The sequence below is a fragment of the Ictidomys tridecemlineatus genome, chromosome 4 (assembly GCF_052094955.1).
Source record: "Ictidomys tridecemlineatus isolate mIctTri1 chromosome 4, mIctTri1.hap1, whole genome shotgun sequence".
Lineage (NCBI taxonomy): Eukaryota > Metazoa > Chordata > Mammalia > Rodentia > Sciuridae > Ictidomys > Ictidomys tridecemlineatus.
In genome coordinates, this window is record NC_135480.1 from 162,666,699 (window position 1) to 162,681,263 (window position 14,565).

General features: G+C 39.0%; 3 protein-coding genes across 3 annotated transcripts; all 3 read left to right on the forward strand.

Moving 5' to 3' along the window:
- The first annotated feature begins 276 nt into the window (after positions 1-276).
- LOC101975434 (interferon beta) lies at positions 277-648 on the forward strand. The gene has a single exon (XM_021733695.2). It carries the CDS (start codon positions 277-279, stop codon positions 646-648), a length of 372 nt encoding a protein of 123 aa, XP_021589370.2.
- A 6,053-nt stretch (positions 649-6,701) lies between these two features.
- LOC144376896 (interferon alpha-5-like) lies at positions 6,702-7,274 on the forward strand. The gene has a single exon (XM_078045152.1). The coding sequence runs from the start codon at positions 6,702-6,704 to the stop codon at positions 7,272-7,274; it is 573 nt and encodes a 190-aa protein (XP_077901278.1).
- Positions 7,275-12,279: 5,005 nt separating this feature from the next.
- Positions 12,280-12,879, forward strand: LOC144376897 (interferon alpha-5-like). Its single transcript, XM_078045153.1, has one exon. It carries the CDS (start codon positions 12,280-12,282, stop codon positions 12,877-12,879), a length of 600 nt encoding a protein of 199 aa, XP_077901279.1.
- Positions 12,880-14,565: the final 1,686 nt, after the last annotated feature.

The following is a 14,565-nucleotide window of genomic DNA, read 5'->3' on the forward strand; positions in this document are numbered from 1 at the left end:
TTCTCACAGTTTGTGTATATTTTCCCTAATATACCTTATATAGAGTAATCAGGAGTTTAAATAAGAAAGGTTTTAGAAACTCTTAAGAATGCAATAAGAAGAAAATGACATAGTAAAAATTAAAGGGAGAACTGAAAGTGGGAAATTTCTCTGAAAGAGAGAGGACCATCCCATATAAGTAGCCCATCCCCATGGAGCCAGGACATTCACATTGCAGACCTGTGCAGTCTGTGTAACCTTGCATAGATTGTAGGCAGTGCTGTTCTGGTTGTCATCATGAACAACAGGTGCATCCTTCAACTGGCTCTCCTGTTGTGCTTCTCCACCACAGCTCTTTCCCTAAGTTACAACCTGCTTCGACTCCAACAGTTCAACAGCAGTGTGGAATGTCAGAAGCTCCTAGAGCAGTTGAATGTAAGGCCTGCAGACTGCCTCAGTGACAGGATGGACTTCAAGATCCCCAAGGAGATCAAACATCCACAGCAGTTCCAGAAGGAGCACGCTGCCTTTGTCATCTATGAGATGCTCAAGGACATCTTTCATGTTTTCAAAAAAGGCTACTCTAATCCTGACTGGAATAACACCATTGTCACAGACCTCCTTCGTGAATTCCATCAGCAGACGGACCTCCTGAACACATGGTGGTAGAGAAACTGGGGGAGGAAAACAAAAGCCAGGTATACTCCGGGACCATCCTGCCCCTGAAGAGCTACTATTTGAGGATCCGGATGTACCTGGGGGCCAAGGAGTACAGCAGCTGTGCCTGGACAGTCATCAGAGAGGAACTCTTCTGGAACTTCTCCTTCATTAACAGACTTACAGACAAATTCCAAAACTGAAGATGGCCCAGTAGGCACCACGTCTGGACCAGACAATGAGATCAGGCATTCTTCAACCAGCAGAGGCTCATTCAGTGACAGACAGCAAATGGGGTGCCTTGAAAAGACAATAGAGGTTTTTAACTTTTTAATTAATTTATAAATTATGTTATTTTTATTATTTATTTAAATATTTACATTGGAAAATAAATTATTTATGATGCAAAAATCCATGTGGTAGTTTCAATTTCAACTTGACTTATAAAACCTCTGTTAACATTGAGTACACCTCTTAGATGCTCTTTGTAAAATGTGCCTGCAAAATAGTAGAATTTCCAGCCCATGCTAGAATTTAAAATCCTGACATTTAAATTCCCCTGAGGAATTTAAATTCCAAAGAAGCCACATGTAATATACAAGGTATTTCATAATAAGGGGATCTGAACCTTATTGGGCAATAAGTGTGGGTTGTATGCTGTGGGTTTCGGGAGGAGTAGGTGAGCAAATGACTTGGGAGTGGAAACCTGGGGTGCCCATTGCTTCTGTTCTGTGCTCCAGGCTCTATGGTTGTGAAGTTAGAATTTAGCTCTCAGGTGAAACAAAGGAACATACTAGCTCTTGTAGTGAGCCTAAGCCCTTCCTGTCTGGGGAATGCTCTGCCCATGAGAGGAGTTTAGATATCTGTGTGCCCTTAAGATTGAGGGTGAGTTACTTTTCTGACATTTATGACATAACTTGATTTTGGTCCTCATACTACAGTCAAGATTTATGGACTTTTGAGTATGTATGTCAGTTTTAAGAGAAAGGGAATAGAGGGCAGAGGAACTTGTTTCTACTCTACCCATCTGTCTAGTTTTGTTTCCATGTTTCTCAAAAACCAAGTCTGCTCCTGGCCTCCCAGCTTGGTCAGACAGAATTCTGGGAATATCTTATGTAGTTTTCCTGGTTGTCTGTATCTTTGAAGCCACACACTCCTCAAAGCAACAATCCAAGACAGGTGCACAAGATTAAATCCAATTGTTAAGCCAGGCTAAAAGGCAGGAATCATAGGTGAAAGGAAATTCAAAGGAACAGAAGGCACCAGTTTTCCAGTGCTTGCCCTGGGATAATGAAACTTTCCAAGGAATTCCGGGTTACCTGACCAGCATATGCCCACTGGCAAGGTTTTGGTCTTCAGACTCACTTCTTGGTACTTGGGATATTTTGGCCATTACTGTCATTTGCAGCTGCCGTTTTCTCAGAGATTCTAATGAAAAGGTACTGGGCTGAGCACGTATGTACATATTTCAATTTGATCCTCTTCATATGCATCCTTACATAAGCAGTTTGCCTACATAGTGGATACTTATTCTACATTTTTCCATTTTATAGGACAGGAAACTAAATATCAAAGAGGCTTAGTAACCACCAAATTTCACAAAACTTTTGAATGGAAGTTTGTAAATGTTTTATTTGAAACTATGCATTTGTTCAGAGAGCAGCATGAAAATCAGATTCTTTTTTATTCATTTTTTAAAAAATAAGTGACAGCAGAATGCATTACAATTTTTATTACAAATATACAGCACAACATATCTCTGGTTGTATATAAAGTATATTGACACCAGTTCACATCTTCATACTTGTACTTTGTATATCACATTTCATCATCCTTGCTAATCATACCCTGCTCCCTCTTTTTCTCTCCCACCCCTCTGCCCTATCTAGAATTCATCTATTCCTCCCATGCTCCCCCTCCCTACCCCACTATGAGTCAGCCTCCTAATATTAGAGAAAACATTTGACATTTGTTTTTTTTTTTTTTGAATTGGCTAACTTCAATTAGCATTATCTTCTCCAACGCCATCCATTTACCTGCAAATGCCATAATTTTATTCTCTTTTATTGCTGAGTAAGATTCCATTGTGTATATATGCCACACTTTTTTATCCATTCATCCACTGAAGGGCATCTAGGTTGGCTCCGAAGTTTAGCTATTGTGAAATGTGCTGCTATAAACATTGATGTGGCTGTGTCCCTATGGTATGCTGTTTTTAAGTTTTTTGGGTCTAGGGTATATAAAGAACTCAAAAAGCTAAGCACTAAAAAAACAAATGACCCAGTCAACAAATGGGCCAAGGATCTGAACAGACACTTCTCAGAAGAGGACATACAATCAATCAAAAAATATATGAAAAAATGTCCATAATCTCTAGCAATTAGAGAAATGCAAATCAAAACTACTCTAAGATATCATCTCACTCCAGTCATAATGGCAGCTATTATGAAGACAAACAACAATAAGTGTTGGCGAGGATGTGGGAAAAAGGTACACTCATACATTGCTGGTGGGACTGCAAATTGGTGCAGCCAATATGAAAAGCAATATGGAGATTCCTTGGAAATCTGGGAATGGAAAGTCAGATTCTTGAAAAGAGTAATACTCCAGGAGAAGAAGTCTGAGAGAAGGCCAGAGTAGTTACTATTAAGGTGACATGGAGCTCAGGGACCCCCCTTCCTACTCAAGATGTTTAGACATCAGCTGTCCAAAAAAAGTGCCAACCTGGTGGGCATCATCACCAGCATCTGAGAAGGTGCAGCTTTCTGATTTGCCACATTCCATCCTCCAGAACTATGAGCCAATGTAAGATCCTTTTCTGTATTAATTGTTGTACATTGTTATAGCTAGAGAAAATAGACCAAGAGAGCATGGTTTTGAGTGTTGGCTTGTTCTGAGGAGAAAGAGAAAAACAGAAAGTCCCTGGATGATCTGGAACTGCAATACTCCTCAGATTAAGGCAGTGGTGACTCCCTGGTGGGGATGAACAAGGTCTTTTCAGAACAGGTTGACTCTTGCACAACTTGAAATTGTGTGCATGGAGGTGATGAAATTTCTTCCATCTTCTCAAAACTTCAGTGATGAAACAAAGGTTTTTTGTTGTTGTTATTGTTTGTTTGTTTGTTTGTACTTGGGATTGAACCCAGGATTGCTTTGCCCTGAGTTACATCCCATTTTCAAATTTTATTTTGAGACAGTGTTTTACTTAAGGTCTCACTGAGTTGCAGAACATGTGATTCCCCTTCCTCAGTGGCTGGGATTACAGGTGTGCACCACACTCCTGACAGTTAAGTACTCATGTCTGTAGAAGTTCTGTGCATGAATCAGAGCAAATGTCCTGGTCCATGACTCAAAGAGTATGTGGAATAAAGTCTATGGTGGTCAGACCTTTATGATGAGCCAAATTTGCAGGACTAGACAGCAGAGCAATGACAACAGAGCTACCTTACACTTTCTGGTTTTTCATACAGAGGATGCTGGACTTCTATGAACAAAGATTAGGTGGTTGAGCTACCTTATCCAGCCTTTAAGTGATAAGAAGACCCTGGAAAACAAATGGACCACATACAAATATATACATGTTGCCTAAATATATGGAGATGCAGATGAAGTGCAATAGCAGCATGGATGTCTATCATCTTTTTTGCAGTTAATAATGCTGATGTGGAGGCACTTTAGGGAACATTAGACACTTTCACTCTGAAGGAAATGAACAGTATGCCACAGAGTAGGAGAAAACATTTGCAAGTCACATATTTGATAAAGTTCTTGTATCTATTGATATATGTTTTAAATGCTTTGAAAACACAATTTTTAAAAAACAACACCAAAATAGGTAAAATATTTAGATGGACATGCCATCAAACTAGAAACATGACTAAAAATTATATATGTGGATATGGTAGAACCTTCGTCAGAAATCACGGTAGTTTAGGACAGATAATGCATATAAAATGACTTGATTATAGAGGAGCCCATGCCAGTGGGGGGACCTTGTGTATCCACCACCCTTTCTTAGGAAAGCTCACCAGCATGGTGGCTGAGTCTATGATGAAGCATGGGAGGTGGCCCAGCAGAGATGACAGGATCCTCATCCATCTGGATTTCTGTCTTGGCTGTTGTGGTTGTGAGACATGCAAAGAGCATGGTGACAGGTTAGAAGGTTCCTGGCGCTCATATCCCAAATCTCAACAATTGTGGCATTTTCTCTAAATCGGTCACAATGATGTTTGTTAAACTGAAAATAAAGAATTATTTTGCGAATCATTTTGTTCTCAATATTAATTGTTGATTGTAAACATTTGTTTATTTGTCTCTAATCTCCTAGAATAGTTTGTTTAAAACAAACTGCAACATTAGACTGAAAGTGCCAGTAGAGTATTATTTTAATTTAGTAGGATCAAGTTAATTACATAACTTATTCATTGATTTGATGATGAGTACTCCAGAAACTTGGTCATGTCAAATATTTATTACCAAATCAGAAACTTTGCTTCAACTGAAATTTGGTCTGAAAATCCTGTTTATCTTTATAACTCTGTTTTGCAGGCTCTTAGAAAACCAAAAATGCATCATTATATGATATCCCTCAACAATTAGGACGTTTTAGAAATTGGATCCCACTTTTACAAGTCACAGAACTGATAAAGAGCTTACGTATGTATAAAAAAAGAACTCTCAAAACTCAGAAGAGAGCAGGTAACCCCAAAGACTGAGAAAATATATATAAAAAAATTTCACCCAAAGAGGGAGACATATAGTGAGTAGGACAGGAAAAAAATTATCATTATGAAGCATTAGAGCAATGCAAATAAACCAAAATTGACACAACAACATATTTACTAGAATGGCTAAGGGTAAACGTCCTTGTCATGAAACTTTGGCATGATTGTGGAGCAATTGAATGCTCATAACCTGCTGCTGAAAATAAAAAGAAAATCATCCTACTAGTTTGGACAATCATTTTACGCTTTCTTAGGAAGGCAAAACCTATACCTACCATATGAGTCAACAAGTCCATTCTCAAGAGAAAAGGAAGCATGTGTCTATGCACAGACTTGCATATGAATGTTCTAGGAGCTTTATTGGGAAGAGTCTGACATTGAAAACAATTCAATGTCCATCATGAGTGAAGGATTAAAGAAATCATGCCATATTCACATGATAGAATACTAATCAGTAATTGAAAGCTATGAATCATTGTACACAAGCGTAAGGATGAATCTCCAAATAATTATGCTGAGGATAAGAAGACAGACAAAAAAGGAGTGAATTCTGTAATATCCCATTTTTAAAAAATTCTAGAAAGGAAAACTAATCTATAATGACAGAAAGGAGACTAGTGTTCCAGGAGACAGAGAACTTAGAAATGAGATTGTGAGAGTTTACAGAGGGACACAGCAAGATTTTTAAAGGGACGTGGCCATATTTCCTAACTTTTTGGTGGTGATGGTAAAGGAAGGAAATGCCCTTATTAAGGCAAATATTCAGTGTCTTCCCTAATAAAGACATATATACAGAGCAAGGTCTTCAGAGAAGTTGCAGGTAAAATTTATGTTCCTTCACCCTAATCAGGACAGCAGCTTCTACAAGAGATGATGCAACTTGCAATCACACTGACTCCAGAGGAGGCCAGCCTCAGCAACTAAGCAAGGTCTGAAGCAATGTAGTGATAACGGATTTAAAATAAAAATAAAAAAAAAAAGTTCTGTGGATGTGGTTTACTGCTAAAGTTTCTCTGGGTTCAATCCCAGGAATATCATCAAGAAAAAAAATTTAACAGGAGTTTAATTAGGGAAAATAATTCTAAAAGGGGGCCTAGGGGCAGGATAGGGGAATTAATAATGAAAAAAAATGGTTGGAAAATACTTTTCTTAACACATGTAGTGAATATGTAAAGGAAAGTAAAAAGAGAAGTAGAAAATACTGGGGTAATGTTCAGAAAATTGAAAGCATATTGGTTCCTATTTAAGACATAGAAACAAGTCAAGAGCTTCAGAGAACCTAGAGGCAAAGATTCAAGACCACCCATCTCAAGAAGCCCAGCAGCATCTGCAGGATCCCCAATGGCCTTGCCCTTGGCTTTCCTGCTGGCCCAAGTGGTGCTCAGCTGCAAGAACACCTGCACTCTGGGCTGTGACCTGCCTCAGATTCACATCCTGGCTCTTGAAACTCCTGAGAAAAATGAGGATGGGGCCCTGACACTCATACCAAAAATGAGGAGAATTCCCACTTTCTCCTGCTTGAATTATAGGAAGGACTTTGCCTTCCCCCAGGAGCAGTTGGAGGGTGAGCAGGTGCAGAAGGCTCAAGCTGTTGCTGTCCTCCATGAGATGACCCAGCAGGTCTTCAACCTCTTCAGCACCCAGGAGGCCTTTGCTGCTTGGAACAAGACCCTCCTGGACACCTTCCTCAGTGGCCTCCATCAGCATCTGGATGACCTGAAAGACTGTGGGACCCAGCAGGTGGGGGTGGAAGAGGCTCCCCTGAGGGCTGTGAGGAAATACTTCCACAGGATCACTGTCTACCTGAAGGAGAAGAAATACCTGCCTTGTGCCTGGGAGGTGGTCAGAGCAGAAATCATGAAATCCTTCTCTTCATCAGCCAACTTGTATGGAAGACTAAGGAGCATGGAATGAGACCTGGTCCAGCAGGGAAATGCTTCTCACTGATGAACACACCTTACCACACTCCCACTATTACTGCCATTTCCAAGACTCTCATTCCTGCTGGATTTGTGAAATGAATTCCATCAGTTTATCTGATGATTACAGGAATATTAGGCAATATCACTTTTCTACACATGACCATGATGATGTATCTGTTTATTAAAATATTTATTTTTATACTATTTATTAGATCTATTTTTGTTCATATAACATCAGATATACCTTTACATTGTAGCTAATAAAACAAAATATACTTTACATACATATATTTCTTATTTTGCTATGTATATTAAATTTGAAGTAGTGATAACTTTTCTGTGCTTATTCTTGAAAAGACAAATGAATCCTGACTTTGCAATTTTTATTAAAAAATGAATGGTAGAATTGACTCACCACTAATGCTAAATTTACACTGTCCATAATAATTCACTTTATCTAAGCCAGGTTTTGTTTTTTCCTCAGGATGATGAAGTAAACAAGAGAAGCACACTTATTGCTCTCTTCGGTCCCATGTTTAGAGGAAAGAAAACCTAAACTGAAATATCCCACTTAATATCAATTATGTTAAAAGGTATAAAGAGGAGTATGAAAAACCAATGAAATTCTCTGAAAAGAAGGTAATTGCAGCATGTTAGGAGAGAAAGGTGAAAGCAGGCACGCCTTCTATAATTGACTGCTAGACAACCAAGTTCAAATGCCCATTGAATATATGAGTTTGCAATTTACAAGAAATAAATGTCTGATGGGTCATAACTGTCAACTGGAAGTCCAGCAATGGAGGTGGTCTTATGGAGAGAGAGTGTAGAGGAGGAAAAGGATTAAAGCTTAACACTGAGGACCTTCAACATTTAAAAGTGTGAGAGAGAAAAGTGAGGAAGGAGACAGAGTTGAAAGATGCTGACTTTAGAAGGAGAAGAGGAGGGAATGGCAGTAAAACAGTGTCTTTAGGAAATAAACTTGCTTAGAAGAAGAGGAATGATAATATTTATGGTAGATATGGATTGGAACATATTGGGAAAGTGGAGGGCAGGGAAAATCTTAGTGATCTAGAAGAATCCATCAGTAGAAACCATGTTAACCAACGTAGTGACAAATAAGAGAAGAGTAATTAGGGTTGACATATTAAAAAAAAAGAATGAGAGGTTGTAATCTTAGGCAGAGGAGAAAAGTGGGTTATGATCTGAAAAATAGTGTAGGGATTTTTTTATCTACACAGTTTTTAACCTCTGAAATATATTTATGTTCAAATGGATTTCATATATTGGCAAGTCATATTAGTAACTTTTCTATTGTATTAATGTTAAATCATGATATCTTTAATTACAATGGTCGTTTTTCCTGTATTAGTAAGTACTATGTTAAATGTCAGTAAGCTGCTTTGTGGGTTGAAACCGTCACCACAGTGGGAAATTAGATAGAACTAATGACCTTGTGAGAGGTGGATCTTAGAATTAGTGAGTGGAAATGACACTGGAGAAGGTGGCAGGTGAGTAAGAGTAGAGAAGAACTCCCCTGCAGCATGTCACCTGAGGAGCACAGTCATTTGAATTTCCCTCCAATTCAGACTTACTTCGGTCTTCCTTTGGCTTCTGGTGCAATCATAGCTTTCTAGGAATATCACCACAGAAGTAAAAATGGTGTGTTGAAAATTTTTGGAAATACTGGCTCAATGTTGTTGCATTTTTATTTTTCTGTTTGACTTCTAACCTCAAGATGATAATGAAAGTAATTCAAAAACATCAGGACAACTCTTTGCTCAGGAAAACATTGAATGAATAAGAATGTGTAGGTACAACTAGGCAGCGACCCCCATCAACACAGAAAGAGGCAGTGAGGGAACAGCTGACTGCAGAGCTGACCCAGTAAATGTTGTAAGACTGAATATTTGACAGTCTGAGATCTGGAGGGACTTCAGTCCTATTACCAAAGCAGAGTTCCCTAACCTGAAGCCAGACCAGGGTGGTGTGAGCAGGCAGGGGAATAGAGAGAGAAAGAGGGACAGGAAGATCATGTAAGCTCACTCCTTTACCCACAGCTGGGAAAAAAAGAAGACCAAATTAAAATGCAGGAGGAACAACAAAGTCAGTGAAGGAGATCAAGCAGTTTAACCCAAATTGTGGGCTCAAAGTCCTGCTGAGAGTCGCCTTCATTTTGTGGAGTCCACAGCTGGCCTGTTGCCCTAGAATAAATTAAATCAACATGGCATCTCCTCACCTCCAGGTAGCAACAGATAAAACCAGAGAGACTGTCCCTGCAGAGGGATGTCACTATAATCTGTGCAGAAGGACCTTGTACATGAGTCCCTCCTAGCCAAAAGTTGCTGAAACCCCCTACCCCTCAGCAGTCACCAGAGGTGTAGGGGAGCAGAATGCCCTGGAAGTGCTAGCCTACCTCCACATGGCCTTTGTGGCAGGCTAGATAGAGAAGGCACAGAAGCCCCCAGTGGCAGGAAATGAAAGTGCAGAACCAGGCAGGAGAGCAGTCTGTGTCCCAGCAGCAGATGGGGATAGTCTCTGGAAGTTAGAGCTGCAGCAGGTTGGAGATTGGACATGGGTGGGATGGCTGTCTCACTCCTAGGCAGCAGAGGGGGACAGCCCCCATGATTCCTGGCTGCAGTCAGCAGGAGCTTGGACCATGTCTGTGTCTGTCCCAGTCAGTGGAGGGGAGCAGCTCTAGTGGTTTGTGACTATGGGCAGTGGGATCTGGAAGCCAAGCAAACTTGCTAAGCCTCTTTCTCAGTACCAGTAAAAGTGTCCCAGCGATCTGAGTAGGTCGGGGGGACACTTTTGCACCACTCACCACCCATGGAGAACCCACAATGACAGGCCCAATGGTTGCAGAGAGACACCAGGCTCTGTGTCACTTTGAAAAGGACCCTAGGAAGGAGAGTGGGAGGGCTGGTGACCCAGGACAGTCAGAGTGACTGCCCAGATCTAGGCATCCTGAGTTCCTGCACACAAGATAAATAGCCAACAGACAGCGTGCCACACCCTTGGAGCATCCAGCTTTAGGCCATTGACTGATGAATGAGAACATGCTGGTGGGGAGGCCCACAGCAACTCAAGCATTGGCTTTTGGGCCCCAGCACCTCTTGGGGTGATCCAAAGCTGAAAAAGGTGGATATTTTCAATAGGTTCCAAATCCTGACAAAATCCAAAAAGCATTCAACAAGAATTTTCTTTATCTTGGCATGTTTAATTATGAATAGTTCTGATTATGTATGTATCACTCTTCACTTTTATTTTATATTTGTGACCATAGTATTTGATCTTGTGCCTCAAGCAGGTTTCACTGTATTTCTTCTAATGTTTTAAAGCACTTATTAAAACTATTCTCTTTTTTTGAGCTCAGATTTATATTTTCTTTCCTTGCTCCCTCTTTTCCCTCTTAGATTACCTGCTGTCAATTGCCCTCGTACATTTTTTCTTCTCCTTGCCTTGATGTGCATTTAATTTTCTTTGTTATCTTCTTTCATTATTATTTTCTCTCTCCTTTTATCTAAATTTTCTTTCCTCTCCTTTTCTGTATCTATATAATGTTATAGCAATATTGGTATATTTAATTGATAATAATGATAATAATATTTTTCAGTCTATTCCAGAACTGTACTACAAGTTTATACTTGGATTAGAAAAGTTGTGGAGAAAACTTTCAATATGTTTTTGGTTTTTCCTAAGGTTGAATAGTATTTGGCTTTGCTCTAAAGTGATATTACTAAATAGAGATCAATAGCTTCTCTCAAAATGATTATAGTATTCATATTAAAGTGATAATGAACTGCATTAGACGTACATTCCGTGAAAGTATAAACAGATGTGTATTTACCCAGCCTGGGGCTCTAAGAAAGAAGCTCTCTAAATAGTCCCTTAAATAAATAAAACAATAATCATCCTAATAGGTGATTGGATATATGCTAGCGGTATAAAAAAGGAGGGGAACAAACCACACCAAAGAAACCAGAAAAATTGATCTCATATCTACCATATTGGAAGAAATGACATAAAAAGAATTTAGAAAGTTCATAGTGAAAATCTTCAACAAGCTAAAAGAAGATAAGAAATGAACTTAGAAAACAGAAGAAGTAAAAGATAATTTCAATAAAGATGTAGAATCTGAAAAATACAAAACAGAAATATTAGAAATGAAACTCAATAAACCAAATTAAGTTTTCAGCAGAAAGCTTCATTAATAGATAAGATCATTTTGAAGAGAGATTTTGAGGAATATGATACATTATGTTTTATACAAGTTAGAGTCATTGAGTAAATTTATTTAGAAAGTTATATTAATAGCTTTCCAGATATACTTTTGACTGAATTTTTTTAAATTTAGACATTTTTAATTCCGTATTGAATACAAAGATTAAATTTAACAATTTTACTTGTTTATATATTTACATATAATATTTTACTTATAACATAGGCATACTCATTGGGTATATAAATACATACACACGTGTATTAAAACTTAATAGGTTGGACATGGTTGTGTGCACCTTTAATTCCAGTGATTCCAGAGGCTGAGACAGAGGATCAGACATTTGAAGTCAGCCTGAGGAACTAAGGGAGGACATGGTAACTTAGCAAGGCCCTGTCTCAAAATAAAAATTAAAAGGGCTCCGGACGTGGCTCAGTCATAAAACACTTCTGGGTTCAATACCTAGTAAGCTCCCCTACCACCATACAAAATTAGTAGGGGTTTCAGTTGGGTCAATAATTCTAAAAGAGGGTCTGGGGGTAGGGAAGGGGAAATATATAATAAGAACATGGTTTGGAAACACTACTCTAAACTCATGTAGTGAAAGCATAAAGGAAAGCAAAAACAGAAGTAGAAAGTACTGGTGACATTCAGAAAATTGAGAGCATATTGGTTCCTATTTAAGACATAGGAACAAGTCAAAGGCTTCAGAGAACCTAGAGGCAAAGGTGCAAGATCACCCATCTCAAGCAGCCCAGTAGCATCTGCAAGATCCCCAATGGCCTTGCCCTTGGCTTTCCTGCTGGCCCTGGTGGTGCTCAGCTGTAAGTCCACCTGCTCTCTGGGCTGTGACCTGCCTCAGATTCACAATCTGGATCTTGCAACTCCTGACACGAATGAGGAGGGGACCTGGACTCTCCTGGAAAAAATGAGGAGAACTCCCACTTTCTCCTGTCTGAACTACAGAAAGGACTTTGCCTTCCCCCAGGAGCAGATGGAGGGTGAACAGGTGCAGAAGGCTCAAGCTGTTGCTGTCCTCCATGAGATGACCCAGCAGGTCTTCAACCTCTTCAGCACCCAGGAGGCCTTTGCTGCTTGGAACAAGACCCTCCTGGACACCTTCCTCAGTGGCCTCTATCAGCATCTGGGTGACCTGAAAGACTGTGGGTCCAAGCAGGTAGAGATGGAACCCCTGAGGGCTGTGAGGAAATACTTCCACAGGATCACTGTCTACCTGAAGGAGAAGAAATACCTGCCTTGTGCCTGGGAGGTGGTCAGAGCAGAAATCATGAAATCCTTCTCTTCATCAGCCAACTTGTTTGCAAGACTAAGGAGCATGGAATGGGACCTGGTCCAGCAGGGAAATGCTTCTCACTGATGAACACACCTTACCACACTCCCACAAGTTCTGCCATTTCAAAGACTCTCATTCCTACTTGAATTTTGACCTGAATTCATTTTTTCAGATGTATTCAAGCCTTTATCCAACATTGCTTTCAAATCTATAGGCACTAGACCCTTACATCCCTGCAGATGTGTCTATTTATTTATTTAAATATTTAACTATTTATATAATTTTATTTATTTTATCTCATGATATTATGTATACTTTGCAATATGATTAATAAAGCTGAACATTTTCTTTATATTTAAGCAGTTGATATTTTTGTTCTTTATTATTTTTAAAGTTTTTTTTAACTCTTTACATTCTTGTTGGAGAATGAGGGATTGGATTAATTTTTCTTTTAATTCTTTTCCATTTTATTTAAATAGCAACCCAAATTTTAGTTCCAAATGTTGATTTCTATGTTTAATTTATTTCATGGAATCTGTTACATCATTATTTTTTCCTATAGACAATTGAGATTAACAGAAAATCAGTAAACTCTGGATGTGATGAAGGAAAATCATAAAATCCACCCCCCAACCACCAGAGGAAGAAAAAGATAACAGGACTTCTCTGACTCATCTTTCAGCTTACTCCATTGGGGTTTGTGCTTAGATACTCTTCATGTCTCACTAATTATCTCAATTTCATCTATTTTCCCTCTGTAGTGATGGTTTCAATGCACACAATTGCTTTCTGATATTCTCATTTAATTTTTAATTTTTTTTAACATACGTAAAAACACAAAAGTGGTGCACATTCGTGCGATGCCATGTTGGAGGTAATGTTTAAATCAGATCAACACATTCATCTCTTTGAACATTTATCATGTCTCTGTTGTGAACCTCTCAAGATCCCTCCCTCCAGCTTTTTCTAATGCACAGGGGATTAGTGCCCTGTACAGTCACCACATCCTGCAATTGCCTAGGAACTCCTTACTCTTTCCCAGCTGTATTGGGGAACCATTGATCAGCCTTTCCCATCTTTGCTCACCTTCTGCTCTCTGTGGTCTCTGACAAGCACCATTCCACTCTCTGCTCCTAGGAGATGAACTTCTCTCTAGTTCCCATGTGAGTGAGATGCGGTGGCACTTGTCTTCTTGTGCTGGTTCATTTCACTTTACACGTGATCTTCGGTTCCATCCATGCTGCAGATCACAGCTTTTCATTCTCTTCTGTGGCTGAATAATACTGCATTGGGCAGAACTCCTGCCACCCAGGATATGCCCCTGATGCCCCATTTGTGCTAGTTCTCTGATTTGAATTAGCAGTTTCACATGTTTAAGTCTACTCTAAGACCAACTGAAATCTCTGAAATCATCTAATCTCTCATCAATTCTTTAAACTGTCAGGATCTCGTTTTCATCTGTCATATGAAAAAAAACTTTTATTGATTTTTATGCAGATCCAATGGCAATCACTATGTTAATAATTATGCACACCATTTAACAACAGATAAATCCATAATCCTAAAGCTATTTATCCTTACACTATAACAATTTTAGGAAATACATGTTTTAACAATACAGTTAACTCTTTTTTCTACTTTAACATATGCTTTTATGATTTTAAAATCTTGCTCATTTTCCAGTAGAGATACCTGTATCAGGAATTCTTTATTATTTACTTTTCTATTCATTCAATTAAGATTTCTTCTCCATATAGGACAATGATTTCA

Coding starts and splice junctions, on each gene's coding strand:
- LOC101975434 (XM_021733695.2), top strand. CDS start 277: ATGAACAACAGGTGCATCCTTCAACTGGCTCTCCTGTTGTGCTTCTCC.
- LOC144376896 (XM_078045152.1), top strand. CDS start 6,702: ATGGCCTTGCCCTTGGCTTTCCTGCTGGCCCAAGTGGTGCTCAGCTGC.
- LOC144376897 (XM_078045153.1), top strand. CDS start 12,280: ATGGCCTTGCCCTTGGCTTTCCTGCTGGCCCTGGTGGTGCTCAGCTGT.